At 40.6% G+C, this 24,012-nt stretch overlaps 1 protein-coding gene across 1 annotated transcript in view; it reads right to left on the reverse strand.

Moving 5' to 3' along the window:
* The window catches only part of CUBN (cubilin), a 149,024-nt gene that overhangs the window by 83,592 nt on the left and 41,420 nt on the right, over nt 1-24,012 (reverse strand). The window contains exons 27-28 of the mRNA XM_049798757.1: nt 21,861-22,048; nt 8,621-8,780 (exon numbers count right to left, since the gene is read on the reverse strand). Coding sequence (XP_049654714.1) covers nt 8,621-8,780; nt 21,861-22,048 — 348 coding nt within the window. The remainder of the gene's footprint in view (nt 1-8,620; nt 8,781-21,860; nt 22,049-24,012) is intronic.

Below are 24,012 nucleotides of genomic sequence, written 5' to 3' on the forward strand. Positions count from 1 at the left end.
GCAGGGGTAGGTAAATGTTAAGTCCCTGAAACTTTGATATCCATGAATATTTCAGCAGAGAGACAGAGAGGAAGAAACCTTCAGTGTAATCCACCACCCAATTTTTTTTCCCAGTGATAGCATATTTCCATACATTCTGTATGGTATGTCTAAATATTTTGATGGTTTTAATATTTTGTACCAGCTGTGGAAACTGGTTTGCTGCTAGGTGACTGTAAAAGTGAGATTTGGTAAATAATTATTAGAAATCTTATACTAACACTATGATTGAAACAAGAGACAAAAGTATAGCCAAGCAATTAACTAGTAGAGGTAGTTACTCATAAGTTTTGCAGTTCTTTGCTCTTAGGACTAGATGTTCCTGTACGCTAGAGAAGAACAATGTTGAAACTGACCACATGTGATTGAAGCTGTGTTAAGCTTCAAGATCAAAGAACAAGGACAGGAATAAAGACTTCAAGGACAGCCAACAAGAACTTCAAATGGGTTGGTGGTCGCAAAAGCAGCCCTTCGACTCAAATGGATCCTTCCTTGCGCACAATCGGATGTAGGCAGTACTAAGATAATCGGTTGCAATTATTTTTATGTATATGTATACTAATGTGATTAATATGCAATTAGTTATTCTATATAACCTGTTAGTGCTAAAGCTGTGGCATGCACGCTAGGTGGAACTATCCCCCATGCATCCAGCACTGCAATAAAGAATGCCTGCTTTCTAAAACTCCAAAACGAGTCCTAGAGAGTTTCTTCAACCGTCTTTTCAGTATCACCAGTGCCATCAGAAGATGGCCTAATTTTTCGCAAAACAAACCAGGCCGTTGGATTTTTACAACTGGAAAAAAAAGGCATCGGCGCGGGGGGGAGCCTTACAGCTGAATTTGCAGGGCGAGTTACTCTTTTTCTTTTCCCTCAGCAGCAGGAATGACACGGCCGCTGAGGACAGACTTCAGGAGGGGGAAGCCTCCTCTCCAGCTTGGGAAACAGAAAGATTTCTCAAAAAACAGACTTGATGGCTTGGCTCCTGAGGGGGTGGGAACGGGGAGGCAGGGGAGTTTCAGCAGGCAAGAACAAAGCCAATTGCTATTTATCTCAGCCTGGAGAAAGCTGGGAACATTTTAAAACTAAACAGGCAGTTATGACTCAGCTTCTCCTACTAAGAGTTTCCTGATAGCCACAAAGACATGTTTTTTATTTAAACTCGAAATGGCTCAGATGAGTGGAAAGCTTGCCTGCTGCTCTTTGAGGCACAGATCTTTCTTTCTATGCAACCCTTGCAGGTAGCATTCAAATTACTCACACTCCCTCTCCAGAGTGGTTTATATTTTCTCTAAGCTCAATCGATATTCTCTGGATGAGGTATGTGAAGCACATAAGACCGTCAAACTGTTGTTAATGTGCCATTTCTTTTCTTCCAACTACAAATGTTCCCAGAAAAGGCTTTTTGTTAAACGAGAAGTGATTCTTCTTAAGTGCTCCAGTAAAATGGAGGTAAAGTTTAGGTCTGATTCATTTCTTATAATGAATGTGCTGAATTCATGTTGCCAATCTCTTATTTATTGTTTGCAAACAGATCAGAAATTGCTTGAGTTTATGCCTAAAGTATTCACTGACTAATAGCTGAATAAAGGACTCACTGATCTTTGCAAATGCGTGAACTTCACACCTGAACTATTTTGACTGACCTGCATATGCAAGCAGAAATGTCCATATCTGCATATCAGAGCAGAAGCATAATCTCTGACCTGTCTGGCCAACTGGCAGGAAGTCTATATATTATGTTTCTGCTCTTATGTGGATGATGTAAGAATCAGTTCTGTTGTGCTTTTTTGAAAATATAGATGCTAGATGATTTTAACAAAATATTTACAGAGATTAAAACAAATGTTCCTGCCTTTAAACTCTCTTGCTATATCTATGGAACACTAAAATGAGAAAAACTCAAATAATGATAGAAGAACTTTTTTAAATGCTTGCAAATGTTGTATGTGAAAGATTTGCCCAGCCTTAGAATTAAAACAAAACAAAACAAAACAAAACAAAAGAATTGTCCAGGAATACTGTTTCAAAATGAGAAGCGAACTTTCATTCACCAACTTTGCGGCTTGTAGCTTGGTTCCTGGAACATTATGGGTCCTTATTATTCACAAACTTTTTGTCCTGAATATTTTAAAAAGGTAAATTTAGAATTTGATCCTTGATTTATTCAGTGTCCTCCCCATTTTCATTAGCCACAAAATTCTTGTAGCACTATCCCTTTCTTTGATTGGATCACAGATACAAGCCATCAAGGAAAACTGAACTGCAAGTATTTTTCGTATTATTTGTGCGTCCCCTGTGAAGACAGATTCCCTGCCTTAAGATGCTTATACTAGGCTTTGAAAACTGCCTTGGCAGATACTTAAAATAGTCAGAAAAAATATAAAAAAATTACATTCATGTGAATGGTGTTCAGGCTGAAGATGTAGATGAAGATGCAGATGCATATTTATTTATATACATATATGAATATATGTGCATATATGTATGGATATTGCATTTAAAAGGAAAACTTCAGGAGAAATGCCAGAAGCATTTTTGAAGCATGCATTTGTATGTATCATATCCTTTTCCTATTTTTTGAGCAAGCTAAGAAATACATTTTGATTTAACCTGGAATGTAATTTCCATACAAAAGTAGCCTGCCTATTTTATTAAGATATTGAAATAGGAAAACTTTAAATGATGATGTAATCATCTTAGCTAATCGAACTTCTTCCATCTCTGGCATCACCATTTAATGAATACAAACCTTCTCCCAGTGTTTACATTTGTCTGCAAACATCAGATTTGAGTTTGCTTCTATTTAAATAAATGGAATTTGTGCTGTTTATGGCAACAAAGTAAAAAAGATTTGGTCTTTAGTGGTAAATAAAAATGCAGAAGCAGAACCTATAAATTGCTGCATGACTTCAGCTCTCAATGAAATAATAGTGAATAATCTGAAACCATTCTGTTCCTAGTGAAACATCTTTAAAAGTTTTTCTCAGCACAGAAATACATGGTCTTGCTGTATGTGGACAAATACACAGACAGCTGCACTGCGGAAAAGTTTCTCGCAGCTGAACTGCATACGGCATACGCTCTGTTTGTGCAGACCTCCATGCAGTCATTTTGGAAACTTCAGCCCTGCAGTTAAACTGAGAAAAAAGTGGGAGGGGAGATATTCTTTTAGTGGTGTAAAGGTCCTGGAATTCCCTTGAAAAATGCTTAAAACAACTACCTAACCTGGTGTTAGTTGCTAGGAAATCAGACAACAAATAGAAAGCTCAGGAAACATATATTTGGTGTCTTTGCTTTCCTCTGGCTAAAATCTAAGTAGTCATTGAAGATTGTGCAAGGGGTGATTTACAGATCTTTCCGTATTACTGCCTGCCTTGTTAGCAGATGGTGTTCATTAACCAAAGAAGAATCCCTATTCTCATAAATAATTATAGCTGAATAGAGAAGTAGTAATCTGTGGAAACCTCTATTATTTGCAAGGTTTTCAGATTTATTCATGGGTATGTTTTAGCCACATGCTAGAAAAATCCCTTCCATAAAATTTAAAGTGAACTGGCACTGTTCCTGTAAAATCAGAGTTAGGGAAATGAAAAGATTTGGAGTTGTTCCATTTGTTGTGGTCATGGAGAAATACTTCAGTAAATGTTAACTGACTCTAGCTGCAAGGAGCATGTAGTATGAACATTTGCCTGTACTACACTAATACTTGCATGAAGTATAATTTGGATTTGATTCTGAAATCTTTTGCTCTCTTGAGTTGGTTTAGTTCATAGAATATTATCCAATGGAGCAAGTGGGATAGTTTTTGTGATGAGGGTTTATGCGAGAGAGTAAAAATTCAAGTGAGAAACTTTTTTTCATCTTTCTGATTTGTTAATCACTTCTGTAGCTTTGATTATTACTGTTTTATAAGTCTCCTGAATTCTGGTATTGTCTTGAACATGTTCCAATCTGAAATCAGTAAGTTGGATAATAAATAAAGATAGACTACTGGGACCCAGAGACATGAAGGCAAATTCAGGCATTTAAACAGGAGCTGATACTGAACGGCCACAGTTCCCCTATCAGCTGCCAGTGTTCAATGTTTAAAAAAGTGCCATTTTCTAGCTCGTAGACATTGATTGAACTGTTCAGCAACAAGCATTTTAAGAAAATTTTGGCCCTTATTCTTATGTCTTAGTTTGGGGGTGGGGGCAGGTCCAGCTTGCTGAAGAAATAGAAATTAATTCATCGTTAGCTCTCATAGAGAACATATCTATGTTTTTAACAGCCAGACTGCAGTACAAAAAGCCAGCTCTGAACATAGTAGAACCCACAACTCAAAACAACTGCTCAGGACTTCAAGAAATCAGACCCTGTGCATCCTTAGACTTAATGTGACAGAAAGACATTGAAAAGGAATAGCCATTTTTGAAAGCTGAACAAATAGCAATTTGTCAAAGGCTGCGCAAGAAATCAGCAACAAAGCTATGATTCAGGCTTAGGAAATCTGGGCCTCAGCTCCCTCATTGACCTGCAATGCAATATTCTCTCCAGCAGCTCTAATGGATGCCTGGCAAAGTCTGCAGTGAATGGCTTCTGCATCCTAATCTAATCCCTGTTTCTGTTATGCTTCCCTGAAGAACTAACAAACTATTTCACATTTCACCTGACACATATACTGAAAACCCCAGTCTTTAGGTATTGTATGCCTTTTAATAATTTTCATCTTTTGAAAATACAGACCCAGACTAATGAAAACTTCTCTTCTCATGAACCAAGTGGCTTTCTCCACACCCTGTCCATCAATCATTTCTTAGGGAAATCCAGCAGAAAGAATATGATGGTGAAGGAAAAGAGCTATATGATACTTCAGGGCTACATAATTCTTTTCTCAATAGTGTTCTTTTCTTCTTTTTTAAAGGGGGAATTAATGTGTCACAGGAAACAGAATAGTGGACACAAAGTTTGACTATGCTGAGAAGAGCCAATTGAATTTATAAGCTCTACTGACAATCAAGCAGCCAAATGAGTAAGCTTCCAATGTAATGTAGATGTATATATAAAGCAGTCAGCTCCTACATGCACACTGCTTAATAAGGTAAGTGACGGGTCTAGGAAATATGTGTCTTCTCAGATCGTGACAGTTGTCACTGGTGTAATTTTGCACTGAGAGACCTTTGCCCTTTTAGCCTCCTGATTTTTTTTTTAAGGAAAGCAATTCAATTGGCATGCCATCTTTGCAATATCCAGACTGTTAACAAGAGTTTGGTGTTTCTCAAAGGCCCAATATATGCCCCCAAATATATTTGCCTATATTAAGTTTCCTAATAAACAGCAGAAGTGGAATGGACACCTTGCAGATTCAAGCTTTCCTCTGGTGAATAATCCTCTTGAGGCCTTGGCTGCAGAAGAAAACATTAGTGATTTAGCCAAATCAATTCTAAATCCAGCCTCATCAATGAAAGCCCCTTAGATAAACAGTGTTATTTCAGAACCACAACCACTTTTAAATTTAATTCTTTGCACCAGAGCTTTCAATCCAAGTTAAAATTATATAGGACACGTTTAAGCATAAATAACAGCATTCACCAAAGATCAGTTACTAATTCTGTCTTTGGGAAAGCCTAAAGACTGGGTTTCCTTCAGCAACTCGGCAACTGGAGTGGCACAGCAACTGGAAAGATAAGATGCAAATGTTTCAAATCAAATGTCTTCAAATTTGTGTCATGTGTGGCAGAAGGGTCTCCTCACGTCAGCTATCAATGAGGTAAGCTTTTGGCTTTTTGTGATCACCTCATAACTGTCAACAAAGCTGCTGGAAAGAATGTCTGAAGTGAACTGTATCAGGCACATGGTGGCAAGTGTAAGTGCTGGTCTTTTCTATCACCAAAGCATGTGAATGTCCTTGATATATATCCCATAGATGTTTCAGAACCGCCAGTTAAGGAGCACATGGACAGCCTGAGAAATAGTTCACAGCAGCTTGAACTCTAGAGCACGTTTGTCAGTTAAGCAGAATTAAAAGCTCTTCTCTCAGCCATATATATATAGCCTTGTTATTTTCTTGTCAGGTGAGATGTTACCAGATCCAGGTTTAGTTTCTCTTATGGATTAGCCCTCAGGGAAGAGGAGACCTTGTCGTAGTTTAACCCCAGCCAGCAACTAAGCACCACACCGCCGCTCACTCACTCCCCCCCCACCCAGTGGGATGGGGGAGAAAATCGGGAAAAGAAGTAAAACTTGTGGGTTGAGATAAGAACGGTTTAATAGAACAGAAAAGAAGAAACTAATAATGATAATGATAACACTAATAAAATGGCAACAGCAATAATGAAAGGATCGGAATGTACAAATGATGTGCAGGCCAATAGCTCACCACCCGCCGACCAACACCCAGCCAGTCCCCGAGCGGCGATTCCCCACCCCCACTTCCCAGTTCCTATACTAGATGGGACGTCCCATGGTATGGAATACCCCTTTGGCCACTTTGGGTCAGCTGCCCTGGCTGTGTCCTGTGCCAACTTCTTGTGCGCCTCCAGCTTTCTTGCTGGCTGGGCAGGAGAACCTGAAAAATCCTTGACTTTAGACTAAACACTACTTAGCAACAACTGAAAACATCAGTGTGTTATCAACATTCTTCTCATAGTGAACTCAAAACATAGCACTGTACCAGCTACTAGGAAGACAGTTAACTCTATCCCAGCTGAAACCAGGACAGACCTGAATGCTTCACTCTTAAATACCCAACGCAAAGGCTGTATCTCCTGATGAGGTCCCCTAGACAGGGAGACTTTCTCCAATGAGCTTTTTTTGTGCATTTGAAAGATTTTCAGAAGGGAGAAGCAAATATAGCACCCTGACCACAGTAACAGATCTAATTTTATCCAGTCTAGGGCAACAGTATCTGCCTAGACAACATAGCCACCAAGGGTAAGAGGAAAACCCATATTTGTGCATGACACCAATCAAGAAAAAAGGAAGCACCTGCAATCAACAAGAAGAGGAAAACTGTGGCCAGCTCTGGAGGAACTTGCACTCATATTACAGGCTGTCAGGAGTCGCAGCTGTGATGTTCAGAGCCAGCAATGACATTCCCTAGGAGCCAGCCCTATCTGAACCCACAGATCCTGCTGTGCTGCTTAAACACAGCCCCACATTAGCAGTCTGGGCCCTGTGCAGCGCTAGGCTGCAGTTTAGTGTCCAGGAATTAACAGAGGGGCAGTGCTGCCTGACAGAGAACTGAATGTGTCAGCACAGAAAAGGAGTGCAAGGGGGTAGAAGAGGACTGGAGAGTCCAGGAAATGTTTGGAGGAGGGTGTGGAGGGAAAGTGCAAGATTGCTTACTGTGCGGGCAGATTCTGGAAAGGTTTGTGAGCTTTGGAAAAGCAAGTCAACCCTGCACCATGGCTACTGTATGGAGCTGATGTCATCTGGCTGTGCATAAAAGCCTTCACTTTTTCTTCTTTTGTGCAGTCCCAGAATGACATCACCTCGAAGGACAAGAACGTACCTTTGTGCTGCAGCACTTCCCCTGCTGGCTGCTGCCACACATCTCACTCCTCCCACATATGTCCCTCCTTTGCCCAGAAATGCTCCTTGACCTCAGCTGAATGCAAAACACCACTGTTTAGTCGACGAGAGCCCTTTGGGAACCTGCAAACACCAACAGTCTGTGGTAGCGTAGAGGAGCTCCTATTCAAACAACCTATAGCATGCCGTACACCTCAGCAACCCACAGTGGGGCCTCTGCAGCTGATTTCAGCTGCTTTACAATGCTGTCAAAGCTGAATAGTGTGAACTGATTAGGCAGACAGGGCAACCGTGGTGATTTAATTATTTTCAAGGTTGGATCCTCTTTGATGGGATGTACAATGGCACACAATTTAATCTTGTTACAGTCCAATATTGCTGTTAAATAAGCAGAGTGAAAAAGTTGCATTTGTAGCCTTACTTAAGAAGAAACTGCAAACATAGTTTGCAGCTGTACAGTCATTAACAGATTTGTTTATAATTGGCGTGCATGCCTGCTTCTTTAATGAGGCCTGTGACAGTCTTCGTGACATGCAAGAACAAGAGGAAAAACACCCAAAGCACATCCTGGCCTATGTTATTTCATGCAGAGAAGGGGGGTGGGAGGCAGCTGGAAATGAATGTGCTACCCAACAAAACAAGCACCACTAAAGAAAACTAGAGAGAAGTCTGCACAGAAAACACAAGTCTATAGGAATGCGGCAAACTGAGGGCTGACTGTTTCCCATTAGAAACCCCAAGTCACCCACAGTTCCCCTGTAATACCATATATCTCCTGTTCAGTACAGAAATTCTGCAGATGCCCATCATCCCTGTGCCTACTTGTGCAAATGAAAGCATGTTGCACTTACAGCCCTCAGTCTCTGATCAGGTGATCTTTGAAGGTGTACATGTGCAGAAACATCCACTGGGAAAGCATCTGAGGAATTATGAGGAAATGCAATGTTTTTAGAGCTGTAATGGGTTATTTCTACTTAGCTGACTTTGGGTGGCATAAGCTGGGACTCCATTACACATAGAGGGAAGAAGGAAACACACCTTCCCAGAGGAAATCTGGCTAACTTACCGTTAACATGCCACAGCATCTGGAACCCACTTCGAGTGTTCAGTCCATCAGAATAAAACACCACATGAAGGCTGGTCCCTGTAGTGGTCCCTGCCAGTGGAAGAGACTGTCCACAGAAAGTGCCTATCAGGTTGGACTGTACATCAGGTCCATCATAGAGCTGAAACGAAATAAAAAATATCCTAGTGAGCAAAAAGCAGCTTCCCAATTCTTAATGTTTTGTACAGGATGTCAAAGAAAAAGCAGTGAGACTTCTTGCACTGGTCCTGTTTGCACAGCAATATGAGCTCTGGGGACTGTGGAAAGATCTGGATGAAATGATGAGCAACTATAACTACAATATGTCTTTAAACCTGGCCACACACTGTGTGCAGTAGGAAGATTTTGCTCTTTCTGTTTTGATGTGTATTGGGGGTTGCTGGGGAAGAAGATAAAGGGCAAATGGCAATGAACTGAAATAGAAAGAAAAAGGGGATGTCACGGGTCTGATTTGACCTTGCATCTAACAAGCTCAGTGCCTCCACACCCCTTGGTGACAACTCTGTTTACATCTTCATTTCTTTAAGATAGCACTCAGGTGATTTCAGGACTAACTGATCTTGTGATGGAGAAAACCAAGCAGTCAGCATCACCAGGGCCTCCCAGAGTACTGAGGACGAACTGAAAACCAAATGCAAAGTAAATCCTCAAAAACCACAAGACAAACTTCACATCTGTTTATTTGTTGATTCATGATCTTATGCTAGTGTCCTGCTTTGGAGAAGCAGTGGACTGAGCCATGCTTTCTGAAATTTTGTACTTAGAAACACTTTCTCTTTGATCTCCTAGTCATATTTTACATGATGGTGTTTTGACAGTCAGTGTGTTGGCAGATGTAGCCAGCCTGAAAATCTTTCTGTTCTCCAAACATGGATGACAAATCTTCCATCCCACACTTAAAACATCATCAGGTAAAAAAAAACTAAAACAAATAAAATGCTGAGGAAATATTCCTGTATTTAAAACTTGACGTTTGAAGTTGGTCATATATTCACATTTAAATGAAAACACTTAATACATGTTTTGATGGGGTGATAGCGGATGCTTAGAGCTTTTAAGCCTCTTTACATTAGTTGTCTCCAAACAGGTTTAAAGGGTCTTTCAAATTCTAGTTTTGTGACTTTTTTCAAATCCAGTAAATCACACTGCATATGCATCTATATTCCTCATCAAATACCCCAATGCTCAGTGTCATTTTTCAGGGGTGAGCGGTATAATTTTTGCAAAGCTGGTAAAAATGAGACATTTTAGCTAAATTGCCTTTGACGGATGATATCAGATTGCCAGTTGTTGTCAAGTTAGGAGTTGCTTTATTATTTCTACTTTTGTTACTAAGATTCTTAAAGTTTAGAAAAACAGCAACTCTTGTGCGTTGGTATCACTTTGCCACAGTTCATCTGATCTTCTGTTTCACAGAGCACATCTTCCTAACACAACCCAGCAAATCACTGGCACAGAAACCATGTCTGAACATTCTCATTGTGAATTTTTGGCATGCTTTCTTTCAGAATTTCAACAAAAACTTTTCTCTGTTCTGAAGCCATCACCGTAAAGTTCTCTCTGTGCAAAGAATCAAATCTATGATCTGTAGAAAAACAGCCAAGGTTTATTTATCTTTGCTTTCTATTCAAATCTCTTTTCCAAACATCTGATTCCACTAAGAATTCTCCTATGCTCAACACCCATAGTATGGAAGTATGATATTACAGTAAATATTAATTAACAAAGTTAGCTACTAATTTTTCCACATGTTTTCTAGCAGACTTACATATGGGAAAGAGTAATTAAACCCTCAGCTTTTCTGTTCAAGATGTAGGTCTTGCAGAACTGTCAGAAATCTTGTGGTAGATTTAAGACATAGTTGGGGCCAAGAAATCTACTCAAATTGTTTCAAATCCTCAAGCAGACAGTCTAGTTTGAATGTCTTTTTTTAATAAAAAATAAATTGGATGTTGTTAAGCCAGAAGTTAGGAGCAAATTGCAGGAATAATTCTGTGGTAATATTCCATGGCCTATTTTATGCCTGGTGACCATGAATCTTTTGGGGTTTCAAACCTCTAATACAATGAAAGGCTCAGAGGATGAGGAGAATATTGGAACTTGAGAACTATCACTCCATTTGGTATGATTTCTCTAGGCAAAAACAGAGAAGCCTGAAAGTTTCTAATTGCAGACCCATTGCTGGTAGTTCTTGCAAAGCCTTGATCAGATGTGTTTGGTAATAGATATGAAATTGTCATAAAGATTAGATGTTAAGAAGTTGAACATCCATCTGTATCCTTTCCAAATGTAAAGCTTGAAGGACCGCCTGACAGACAGATGAGCTGTCCCATGCCCAGAATTACAGTTATGACCTTCCTCCAAGCCAGGCTGAGCTTTACACATTCTTTTATGGCTTAAGTTCAGCAAAATGAAACAAAATCAGATCCAATTAGATTTTTTAATAGTACTACTTCCTTTGACAGCTTTTTGGTATATACTGCTCATATTTCTGTGGCTTCAAGCCATGGAAATCTTACACCAAAAAAATATGAATGGCGAAGAATGAATCAATGTGGAGATCATGAATCCGTGCTCTGAATTGACGCAAAAACTATGTTAAGATACATATTCAACAATCAGCCATTAGATTTAGTGATTACAAATGAAAAACCATTCTACAGAACTACAGACTAAATCATACCCAGAAACTTTCAAATCAAAACAAAAAAACTAACCTTCATGAATTTCCTGCAACTTTGATTCATCAAGGGAGTGTTATTTTTATCTGAGACAGCGAATGTCACATTTCTATGTAATTTCCCCTGAAAACACTCTGTCAGTTTTTTGAGACACAAAGAATGGTTACTATGGCAATCCCTTCATGCCGCGCTGCCCCGTGGGTCTGGGTTCAGAGCAGAGTTTCGCAGGAAATTCGAGTGCCTGGCCAGCTGTAACTCATTGAGAGAGGCAGAACCACGACTGCTAGAATTACAGTGGGGTTTTTCAAGATGTCTTTCATTTCTAAATGAAGGGAACAGCTGTGCATTTTCACAGGGCATTTTGAACTTCTCAAACCACATTTTGCTCTCACACAAATACAGGCAAGTGAAACTGAAGCTGAATGCAGATCTCACAAGCCACAATTTCTCTTCTGATCTTTGAGATAGTGTTTCTTGTCTAAGGGCCTGCTTTGTCAGCTGTGCTATCCTAACTGCTGCAAATCAAGGGAAGGTTCTTCCCCGGGCTATATGAGGCAAGGTACTCCCTTGGACTGTACAAGACAATTGAATTTTGGGGCAGTATTTTAGCCATTCTAGTACCACACTGACTCTAGGAATCAGGGATTGGACTCCCTCCCAGTTCCTCATTGGGAAGAAAGTGCTTGCTCCCTTTCTGTGTAGATATTTGTTTTGTAGTTTATTTATTTGTTCAGACCTTTAACCCTCCATCAGAAAATCCAAGGGCTTTGTAATGATTTTGGCAGACACTCCAACAGGCAAAATATGCAAACAGCTGCAGCACACTTTCAGATCCTTAGCCTCCCCTCTTTAACTGAAGTAATTGCCCAGCAGCACCCAGAGCACTCCATTTCATCAGCCTGCACCCCAGCACCGGGCTCAGGGAGGGATGCAGTACATTCAGATGAATTATTAGGCATGGGCTCAATAACTGTTATGAGAAACTCCTTATAAGGCTGCCTAGGAGCAAGCATATAGGCTGACACAAAAGTAAGAAGGGGCGGTACTAGCTCTCTAAGGGCTGAATCAAGCGACGGGACTGCCCTGCAGTAAAGTGGCAGCTGAAAACCATCTGCTGTATATTGGAGTGGGGCTGGGACAGCAGAGCTAGCCAAGGCTGCAGGAAGGGTACAGCTTGGGTAGCTCTCCCGGAGGAGACACCATGGTCACCCGTATTACAGTTTTGCTTTTCTGACTCTTCAGCCTGGAAATATGTCGCTGACACCAGTAACAATGCTCTGGAGGCCACAGCTGTTCACCTCTCTCTGGAGGAGCAAAGCAAAGCGGCATGACCTGCGTCACAGAGAATCTCATCGCCAGAACTAGAGCAAGGGCTCAAGGACAGCTGACTGGAAAATGGAGTTTCCTCTGCATGGAAAGAAATAAAGATCTCAAACAAATGGGAGGAAAGAAACTTTGAATGTGTTCCATTTGGGCATACTCAAAGCAAGGACATTTTTCTAGCCGAGGACCTTGTCAAGCTTATTCATTCTTGCAAAGTGAGACTGGCAGGAGCCTTCCAGACAGGTAGTGGCACTCCATCTGTTCAGTTTTCCTGGCAGAAAACGGATTTATTTTTTTTTAGGTCAAAATTTCAATTTTCACTTGGAGAACTTTATTTCTGTGAAAAGGCACATTTTTTCATCAGGAAAATCATTATAAAGGAAACCCCCCCAGCCTAACCTGCTCTGGAAAAAAGCTGCATACATACATTAGTTAGGCGTAACACACAGTCTTAGTCCAGAGATGATGGGGTCTTTAAAGATAAGCTTTCAGTTTCATACGAGGGGAAAATCCATCCTATGAATACTGACAGTTCTCATTTTATTGTACTGTAAATAATTCTAGTATCAGATGTCATTATTTCATTATATGAGTAATTATATCAATAATTGCCTCAATTTGAGTCTTGAAACAATTTGTTTGCAGTCCAAAAGTCTTTTCACAGGGACCAGCAGCAACAGCCCTGGGCTGTATTTGCAGAACTCAGGAAAGGAGGTTGCACCTTGGATCAGACCAGCATATCTGCAAGTGTCCCACCCATTGCCAGAGACTCTAGGACACCCTTGAAGAGCTAGTCCGACACACACAAGTAATCCATTCCTCTTAGAAGTGGGAAACCTGATGAGGGATTGTTTTGAATGATCTAAACACTAGAGGCAGTGATTACAGGTATCTGAGCAGCTCTTCCTGAATGGGTCATTTTTTGGAAAGGAAATTTTGACGGCATCGCAACAAATATGTTACCAGAAAACAAAACCAAAAACCAGACAATATAATCATCATCCAAGTAACAGAATGCACTCCAAAGTGAGATCACCATTAATTGTTAAAGCAAGAATTAACACAAATAAAAATATTCCATTTCCAAGCAACACATTTCCTTCTAGAAGAACTAGAGTGTAAGCCTAAGAACCTGCAGGTCTGTCAGCCAGAGAAAAAAACACCAAACAAACTGAAGCTCCAGGATGTGGCGCATTGTCCTAGCTTAGCACCACAGCGACATAGTTTTCCTAGAAACAAAGACTTAAGACTTTGAGCGACTTACTGTGTGGAGCCTTGTTATTTCTGCACAAACAAGAGAACAAAATAAGGTTATGTTTGTGTGTGCATGATGAGAAGTGTTTGCAATTGCCTCTAGAAAAAAGCCCTCCTTAAGAACTCATTCTAAATAATGTTTTAATATGATTATTTAGATAGGTTTATGCCCTAGATGACCTTTGATAAAACTCCTTGCTCTGACCACCATAGGCAACTTTCTTGTCTCCACACAATGACACATTTTCACTAATTAACCATTTTATTCCATAGTACAATGGAGTTTGACATCGTGCATCACTAGAGATATAGGCACACTGGTTAATCTCGCTGGGATTATCTAACATATGGAAATGTGTAAATGTCTAGTTTTTTAATACTAAGAGTTGTATCTCCGTCTATGTTTTGTCTCGTAACCTGAGCCTGAAATACTCAGAGCCCTTTGAAAGTTTCAAGCAAAGTTAAATTCCACATTGGACTGCAGTGATATTTTTAAAACAGATTTTTTCATCTCTTACATTACCACTTACTACCTTCTCAAAGAAAACAAGAATTTCTAACTACAGGCAAATCTGCTCATTCCTGTCTTTATAGGAAAGGTTTATTTCTGCAAATGATATAAAAGTAGTAATTTTCTTTAGCAAGACTGGATTTATTATAAGAATGTAAGAAATGCAGTGTGTATCTTTGAATGAAATTTTAAAATTGTTTTAGATATACGAGTAGGAAACAACTGCTTCTTTAAGAAAGGAGTGCCTAGGAGACATCCACCTAGTTGGTCAATCCCAAGATCTGCACTCAAAACCTTATTTGTTCAGCATGAGATTTTAAATCCCCAAGCCTGTGTTAGGAGAGCACCTGCACCTAATCGCCATGCTGTCTGGATGGAGAAGGTCTCAGCCACCTGCAATGGGGCAGTCCTGGATTCTCACCCATGCATGCCAGATGGAGCAGGCTGAGCTGAAAGCAAGGCAGTCCAGTGCAGGAGTGTGTCCAAAAAGCCTGCCTTTCAGCTAACCACTGTGAGTGCTCTGACCTCAAATCATGGCTCCATTGCCTGGGGTAAACCCAGGCTGCCCAGGTGTCCTGTTCCTGAACCCCGTGCCTCTCCCTGAGGTACAGGCAGATATTTGCTGTCATGGCCAATATCCAGACAGGTCCTTGAAGTGTCTCTCCTGCCTTTGCTTACCAAGGGGCTGCTTGGAGATCCATGTCCTTGTGGCAGTGGGATCACACATGCCTGGTCACAGGGCTGTGGCTATTTTGGTAGATTGCCTTCTTTCCTCAACGCCTCAGAAATTGAGGTGGCTCCTCTGCAGCAAGAATCCACTCGTGATGGCATCAGCAGGACTGCTTTTGAGCTTGGGACAGTAATATTTCCAAAGTTATTCTTCAGCAGGAAGCTGCTACTGTGGGAAAAGCTCCTTACAAAGAGATGGGGCTGTGCCTAGGGACACAGTAATCGAGGGGGATGGACACGGTGCGTCTGCCCTAAGAAGGCCAGGGCAGGTCTGAGCAGTTTGCAGCGCTGCTGACTTGCATGCAGGGCTGAGTGCTGCTCCTTACCTGCTTTGCTGGCTCAGATGAACTGAACTGCCAGTGCAAGCAACATCACACTGACACCGTCAGAGGGCAGAGAGGGCAGGATCCTTTCTGGGAATTCCCCCATTTTAGCAAATTTGCATCATGCATAACTATGGCAACTGAGGAGAGCTGCAGCTTGGTCTCAGCAAATGAAGGTGGGAGAAAAGGGAAATATTCCTGCCTCTTAGGCCTTCAAGAAAGCAAAACTGCCTGCTCGTGGGAACAACAGGGAGGGGAGGGACAAAACCTTCCTCAAAGTCCAGTGTGGTTTTCTGGAGGCTTCCCTTTGATGAGGGGAAGCTTTGATCAATTCAGATGGGGTTTCTCCAGCCACCATGTAGTTTCATACCGTGATGCCTGCGCTGAGTGGGATAAGCCACTTCATTGGACAGTCTCACAGATGCTGGCCAGCTCTCCAGCAAAATTTGGAATATAGAAGAAGAACAGGAGAGAAAATTCCAGCTGCAACTAGATGAGTCCCAAATGCCCTTTCCCCAACAAGGGGCATGCACACTACCATCATATGGTAATATTTCACAGTCACTTCATTGTACAGTGCTTTTTTCCTGAAGGTACAGGCAAAGTCACATTGCTCTGAGCTGTCAGGGTGTGGAAAATGCTGAGTCCATGAAGGTCTGACTCATTTTGTGAGTCCAAGAGCAGAGTCTGTGCTGGCTTCACTCGTGCTTCTTGTCATCTGAAGTTTCTGTAGGCAGCATGCAATCCTTTCATCACTGACAAATTTAGCTGTCTTGAGGCGTGGGGGTATTTGTGTGCATTTGTAAGTAAGTCTGCTTCTAAGTAACCTTTCAAAGAGCAAAGCCAAAGTGTGCTTCGATTCTGGCAGTGCAGGTAATTGGGAAAACAAAAATCTGAGCCCTCATCCAGTCTTGTCTAGGGTGGGCAGCGTTTTGGCCCAACAGTCTCCTTCTGAGTATCCAGATCTCTTCCTGAAAATCAGTGCAAGGGCTAAGATTTGCATGTGTACCAATGGTGAGGCCTGCCATAGAAACCCAAGGAGAATTGTCGCTTTTATCCTTACAGTCTTGCACTGAAGGACTTCTTGTGGAGGCCCATAAACCCCTGAAGGAATTCAGGGATAGGCTGGCATACTGCCAGCTTGCATGGTAACACATTAATGGATACCACTGCAGTCTGGCCAGCAGGCTGTAATTTGATGTCTGTGTGCAGAACCTGGATGGGTATATTTAATATATCATCTGCTTCCCCAGGGTGATGTACTACTGGTGACATTTTGTAAATCAATGCATGGCCATAAGCAAAGCCATTCTCTGTGCTTGGAGAGTTCCTGCAGCACTTTAAAAACACACACTCATAAATAAAATGTAATAATGTTAATGTCCTAGTATGTTTTAAGCATATTTACTAATTACAAGTACAAAAGGGAATAAAACCAGAAACAGGGTAAGCTTTTTTTTTTCTATGATAAGCTAATAAAAAAAGAGGATGACCAGCTGAGTGCAAGCGACAATTATGTAATGCAGTATTCCCTGATGGACAAAAAGGATATTATGGCACATCCCTGGAAAGTTACTGTGGTTTAAAAAAGAAAAAAAAAAAGGATTTGTCATGTTACTACCAGAAGGAAATGAAACAGTTCTCAGGAGCAGATGCCATATTAATTACTGTACTGATTTGATAATATCCCACGTATAAGGGTGCAATGGTATTTTAACCACTCTGAGCCTAATTGCTGAAAGAGTCTGGACTGCTTAAGTACACTGGCAGTAAGCAAGCAAGGAAGTCCTTTATTCCAAAGAGGAATTCTGACCTGCCCTGCAGAAGAAGGAAGGGTACTGTTGTTTTCAGGCAGTCGTTTATCCCCATAAGATGTTCTTTTGCATTAACCCAATGATAATTCCATCTTTGCTGCTAGACTAACATGCTACACAGACCAAAGGGGTGAGACTCAAACAGAATGCTCTGAAACTCCTGGCACATGACACAATTTTACTGTCTGCTTATCAGGCTGGTGGCATCTTGCAAAAGGCTGGGCAAGGTCTTCCCTGTACTTATTAAAAGCAGATGCTAAACAGACTGGACTTCAAGTGACAGTTGTACTTTCTGAGCAGAAGAACATAGAGGGATATTGTCACTGGAGGACAGAAAGATTAGTGGGTTTCAAATGACATTTTTCTAAGATAAGAAAGGAGTACATTTCAATCCTACTGCCCAACTCTGATCTTCAGGGCAATAACATGACATTCTCCTTACTTATAAAATAGCTTTGCCTCTGTGGAGATTATGTTCTGTCATACTAAATAAGAAGGTAATTCATCATTAAAGATGGGGAGTTAAATATATGCCTGTTCAGCTAATAACCTGGCGAATGTAGAGGAAGGAATGACATTTCTATGTCATTGTCTGCAATATCTCACTGGCTACAGCCTGATGACTCCTCTAGAAAGACTAATGTTAGGTTATTAAGCCAAGCCACAGCATGCAATATAATTTAAAGACCATCCAATCTAATTACAGTTAGTGCAGCATCACTAGGAAACAGTCTGTTATTTGGTAAGCCTTGTATTATATCATTGCCACTTCTGTACATGTCTTTATCAGGAGCTATTCATCTCATATTCTTGAAAACTTTGCTGTAAAACTCCTTCCAAAATGTCACACATCCTGTGAGCATTACTAGCCATGAGCCAACATCCTCTGACAGGCCCTGAAACGCTGCATGCTGCTCATTTGTTGAGAAAATGCTCATATGAGATTCATGCTAGAGACTGACATTATAAAAAAATGCAGTTTTGCCTCTGTCCTACACTGCCCTTTCTCAGTTTCTGGTACCTATGCACAGGGGCAAAAAATTGCCACTAAAGCAGAAGAACAGGGCTTTTTCCTTCCTACGTGACACAGGTACAAAGAGTTGTACATGCTGAAGCGGTGGAGATGCAGGCCCTGCCCAGGCCAGATGGAGTCAGAGTCACCCAAGGCTCCCTGTGGAGAAGGAATGCTCACCATGAGTAACACCAGGCAGCTGCTGCAAACAGCGGTCTGGCCCACAAGAAGCATCCCATGGTCAAAGGAGAAAAGGAACTAAACACAATATATGGCTGACTTCTCATTGTACAGCCATGACTGCATTTCAGTCTGGGACAGCCACGCACTGTACTTGCATTTACTTGTACTCTTTGGACATCTATCTTTTTCTTTGTCCTGTATTTGAAACAGTTATTTGCTCTAAGTGATGACAATATCTTTGGTAACTGACAAATGCTAGGAATACCTGTGTGTAGAAACTTTTTGTTTTGTCATTATTCTACATATTTAATTTCTGACTCGTATGGGGACTAAGCCAGGGAGAAAATAGCAAATTAATATATTCTGTGTGTATCAGACTGAATTAGTCACAAGGCAAAATGTTCTTCTTGTATACTACATGTGGGTTTGGGTCAGAAATGGAAGTAAGTCATAATTAATCACGAAACTGAAGAACACGCCCTCTTCCAGTATGGAGGCTGGGACCAAAACCAGAATGTCCAGCAGGCCAGGTCCAGCAGTACTCAGGAACGGAGCTTGCCCAGCCTAGCTGTCCCTACCCCACCAAGCACCATGATTGTCTCTTTAAAGAATTCAGAAAGATTTCAAAAAAACCCAGAGCTCTATTTTAAGACATATGCAATATCATAAAAATATGTCCACATGCATTAAATCTGCATCTCCCACTGACTTTTAAAACCAGCTCTGCTATTTTGGGTTTTTTTGCAACTGCCATTTCTTGATTGTACTCTGCTCAGACAGGTCAGCTCTCTGCTATAAGACCTCTGCAACCTTTAATCTTGTCCTTCTCCATCACATATCACTTTCCCTTATGCCCTCTACGATCACCACCACTGTGATCATCACCTAATCCAACCTAACAGCTAACTCTTGTACTTCCCATCCCCAGCCTCTCAGCAAGTAAAAGCAAATATTGTCACCAAGCCTGTCATGTGCTAGCTGCCATGGAGCACCAGGCTGCTACTCTCAGGGCTGCCACAGAGCTAAGAAGACAAATAGGGTGTTGCTGCCTGCTGAAAAGGGCTGAGGTGGGAGACATGCTGCCACCAAACACAAAAGGAGATAGGAAAAGGGCCATCTAAAAGCTCCTGGGGAAAAAAAGCACCTGATCAGCACCAGTGGCCACTCCGGTTCGTGAGTGCAGCTACATGGAAACTGAGCAGCAACTTCCCGTTTCCTCCAAGAAAACAGTGAAGGGCTCTGGCACATGGTCCATACACCACGCACTTGGACTACAGTGAACAGGATTATACCTCTATTCTGCCAGTGTTATACTCAGCCGGGGCATCAGAGCTTTCCCCTTTTAGGCTTCTTTGCAATAAAAGAATCTCAAAACTAGCATGTGGCAGAAAAGTAATTTATCTTAACTGAACAGCTATGAGTGTTTGGGGTTTTTTTATTAACCTTTTTTCCAATTTGCAGTGGCGTCAGATTCCACATGGATTTCAGACAGAAATCCACAGTCCACTTAGAAAGTGAACTGCACACTTGTTCCAGATGATTCCCCCTTTCCCCTATACCACAGAGCACTCACAGCCTTGCCAACATGCTCCCCTTTCGCAAGATGCAGGGTGGGAGCAAACACTATTCAGTTCCCTGGCTGGTTTAACCTTGTTCTCTTTTTTACACTATGGCACATATTTGTGTAGCATGCAACAACCAAATGAGAATATCTTTTCCAAGTGGTATTTCTTAACGGCATTTGAGAAAGATTTGTAAGTAATGTCACATGAATTGCAAATTAAAGCCTTCTTAACACACTTCCATTACTCTGTTTTTCCCTTGCATTTTCCTCTTTATACCTCTTTCAGTCTGTATTTTCTTTGATTGGAAGCACTGAAAAATTGTTGAAACAAAGAGTGCAAGTACTTTTCTGCTCCCTGTCTCCTCACTCCCTACGATATGTTTTATTTCAGTTCTTTTAAGTGCTTTGGATCAGGTCCTTGCCTCTGGCACTATTCCTCCAGCCTTGACTTATGTCTAGAATAGCATCTTCTGGCAAGTCTCTTGCTCCTCACTGGCTGGCTACTGTGTGCAGGGCTCCTGATTTCCATGGATCAAGGGCTTAGGCATCTTGAGACTAGCACTGGCCTCTCCACTTGGCTCAAATGGTTCCTTTTCAGCCTCCTCACAAAAGTGAATCAGGCCTTAACAGTTGGTTCTCAATACAGTAGTCCCTTGTTTATTTTCTTCACATGTCTATTCTTTCTTTCCATTCCTGGCCACAAAGAGAAGAAAGCTGGAAGAACACCACATTAGCCAGCAGTTTATTACCAATTTTGAGCTGTGAAAGCTGGCATAGTAAGAAGGTAGAGGGAGCGAGGGAGTACATCTAGAGGGAATAGATTAGCCCATCACCAGGCCTGCTGCTGGACCTTCTGCAAGACCCCAGTGTAAGCAAGTATCCCCAGAAATGTGGGCACTATTCCTTAGCCCTCTCTTTGGCTCTAAGTAGTCTTCTCTAACACTTCTCTAAATTTCAATTCCTCTTGTGTAAAACCTAAGTAGAGCACAGGGGCTACATGCTGGCATTCTGTACAAGGGGGACATCTGAAGGATGGATTAGTTCAGCAAAACAGCGGCAGGAGATTTCAATCCTCAGTATAGCAGTGATCATGACTACACTGTACTTCCCACCATACTGAGAGAAAATATCTTTTCAGTTGTCCTAGAAATAAAATTTTTGAGGAAAAAAAGAAATAAAGGGTACTGGACTTTAGATTGACTGGATGGTTTTATTTGGCTAAAAATTTCTTATTTTGTTTGTGGGTAAATTCAGTTTCTTTCAGTCCCTTTAAAGAAGCAGATTAATTGTGAAAAGGAAAATATAAAAGGAGACACAGCAACCCTCCCTTTAAAAGTGTAGAAATAGCACATTTTAAAGTTTTTGAACATTCCCCACTCCTTCTCAGATAAACGCAAGAGGAAAATAATTGGGCTCATTGCCTTTTTGCAATCAATTTACTAATCTCAGGATTTCTTTTTCTTTTTCTTTACATGAAGCTGGAATCATGACTCCACCCATAAAAGCCAGTGCATCTAATTTAAGGTGGTACCTAGACTCTCTGTAGCAAATTTAGGCCCCTGCAAAGTAAGTGATCCATCTTTCCTATTGCAGACACCTGTCTTAAAGTAGGATGAAGTGATCTCTGGCAATGTTTCACTCCCTACTGATCGCAGAGGAAATAAGGACAAATAATTTGGACTTAACACTTGAGTTTTAATGGCTAAATTTAGATATGATAAATTTCCCCTTGGTCTTCTGCATCCTTCTTGTTTTTCTTTATTGGCAAAGACCTGATTTTTCTTGTTTCTAGCATCTGGGTACATACCTTCAAGAAGTCATGGTTACAGTCAGTTTCATCTTCTAAATCAAAGGCTGTGAAGCTATAGTTGAGTGTGTTCCCCTTTGTAGTTTGGATAGTCCAGTTGCAGTGCTCATTTAATGGGTAATTATTTGGATAATTTAAACTTTCCAATATGCCATGGCTACGATTAACAGTCAGTACTTCGTGGCAAACTGAAAAAAAAGTAATAAGAAATTATATTTGTGCAGTGTTTATTAACCCAGTGTCTCAAAAAATTACTAACTGAAGTTATTGATAGCATTACAAGGTGAGAAATACTTTTATTCACAGATTAGAGAAGAGAAATCATGCAGAAAGAGATCTGTGACCTATTGAATAACATATTGCACGTTGCAAACAAAATCCAGAACTTCCAAACTTGAATCTTTCAGCTCTGTTACATCCTCTTCTGACACTTGCACACTCATCGGTATATGTAGTAAATTTATTTTTTTTTTTGCAGTTTTCTTTAATTCTAAATACATGGTTATTCCTGAAACATATTTTCTTCTATTTATTTATTTTTTTAACTAATAATAGAAATTTGCCCTCTCATTTGAAACAATTTGGGGAGGGTGCTCAGCAAAGATTAACTAATGGATTGAAGTGGTTTATTTCAGCAAACTGGAAAAAAATTATAATCTCTGGCTAAAACAACAAATGGAAAGTAAACTACTTGTATTGGATTTTCTAGCTCCAGGAACTGGAATTGATCATGAAATTCTTTAAAAAAGGAGCCGTGATTTTCCTTGTGGGTCATCCAATAGAATCCTAGTATAAGCACTGGACACTAACCTGGAATAATGAGAGCTTTCCTTTAAGTGCAGAGAAAATGAAAAAGAAACTAAACTAGATAAAGAGTAAAATTTCAATTATGGCATTAGGTCAGTGAGTCTCATTTTCCTGTATCCAACTTTCAGTAAGGACAGAAAATATCAATGTGGCAATCCCTTGTCTGGAGACCGCATACAATGTGTGTTGGGAGCAGACCAGTGTAAAGCACAGAGAAGAACTGGGCAGGAGGTGGGGAGCAGGACAGGCTGTTTGCTTTGTACAGCAAATCTGCAGTGTTTGAACAGTAGAAATAGCTGAGATTCACTTATAAAACTCTTCTATTTTCTATCACTAAGGATAATACACCTACTTCCTGCAATTTTTTTTAATTATTTCCAAATGATTTACAAAGCAGCAAGGTCTGTGTTTTTAGGACTTCAAAATGCTCAGGATATAGCTAAAGGTCAGGGTCAGGTGGAGTGAAGCTTGTCTGCAAAGCTACACTGAAGCATACAACTGTTTGAAAGGACAGGATGAAGAGCACAAAATGGATTTTGAAGAATGCAAGATGAGTAAAAGCTGCTACACCCTGCCATCAAGATTTTATTAGAAACATATCAGACACAAAGGTGCCTCTGAACGTTAACTTGATACCATATTTTCCTTTGCAATGTTTTCCAATTCATCATTACATTTCTTTCATGTACACATAAATGCATCTGGCATCTAAGCATCTTTATTTTATACCTCTACTTCCTACATAATTTTAGCTTTTGGGCAAGCCATTGAAAGTTTTCTCTGATGCATCTTTGGGAATTAAATATGAATGTAAAAAGTGGATCACATTATCCGATAGCTCAGGTTCTACATCTGAGTCCTTTGAAAGTGCTCTTTCTGTTTAATTAATGAAAGGGGGGGAACCCTTTTCTAATATATCATCTTGACTTTTCAGCCTGAAAAGTACATGGTAGATGAATCTGTGATATCTTTAAGGGATGAGGAAGCCAAAGCTCCCTCACTCTTCTAATTATTGTACGTGCCATGTGTGGATGAATAGCTTTGTCTTTTTCATAATCCATTTACTGTTGTCCAAACCTAGGACAACTTAATGTCTATAAACCTACAGCAATCCCTACCACTTGGGCATGTCATGTTTAGGGTATGCAAAGATGCTTGCAAATCATTTTGTATGTGGTGAAATTCCATATCTTCCAATGTGCATTTAACCATACATGCTAGAGTGTATAAGGAGAAAAGTAAACACTGGGGTGATATTCAAGGTTATGACTAGGAACAAAATAACTTTAATTTATCATGTATCTTCTTGGATTTTTCTCCAAATGTTATTATTCTGATATTTCTG

The sequence above is a fragment of the Accipiter gentilis genome, chromosome 4 (assembly GCF_929443795.1).
Source record: "Accipiter gentilis chromosome 4, bAccGen1.1, whole genome shotgun sequence".
Classification (NCBI taxonomy): Eukaryota; Metazoa; Chordata; class Aves; order Accipitriformes; family Accipitridae; genus Astur; species Astur gentilis.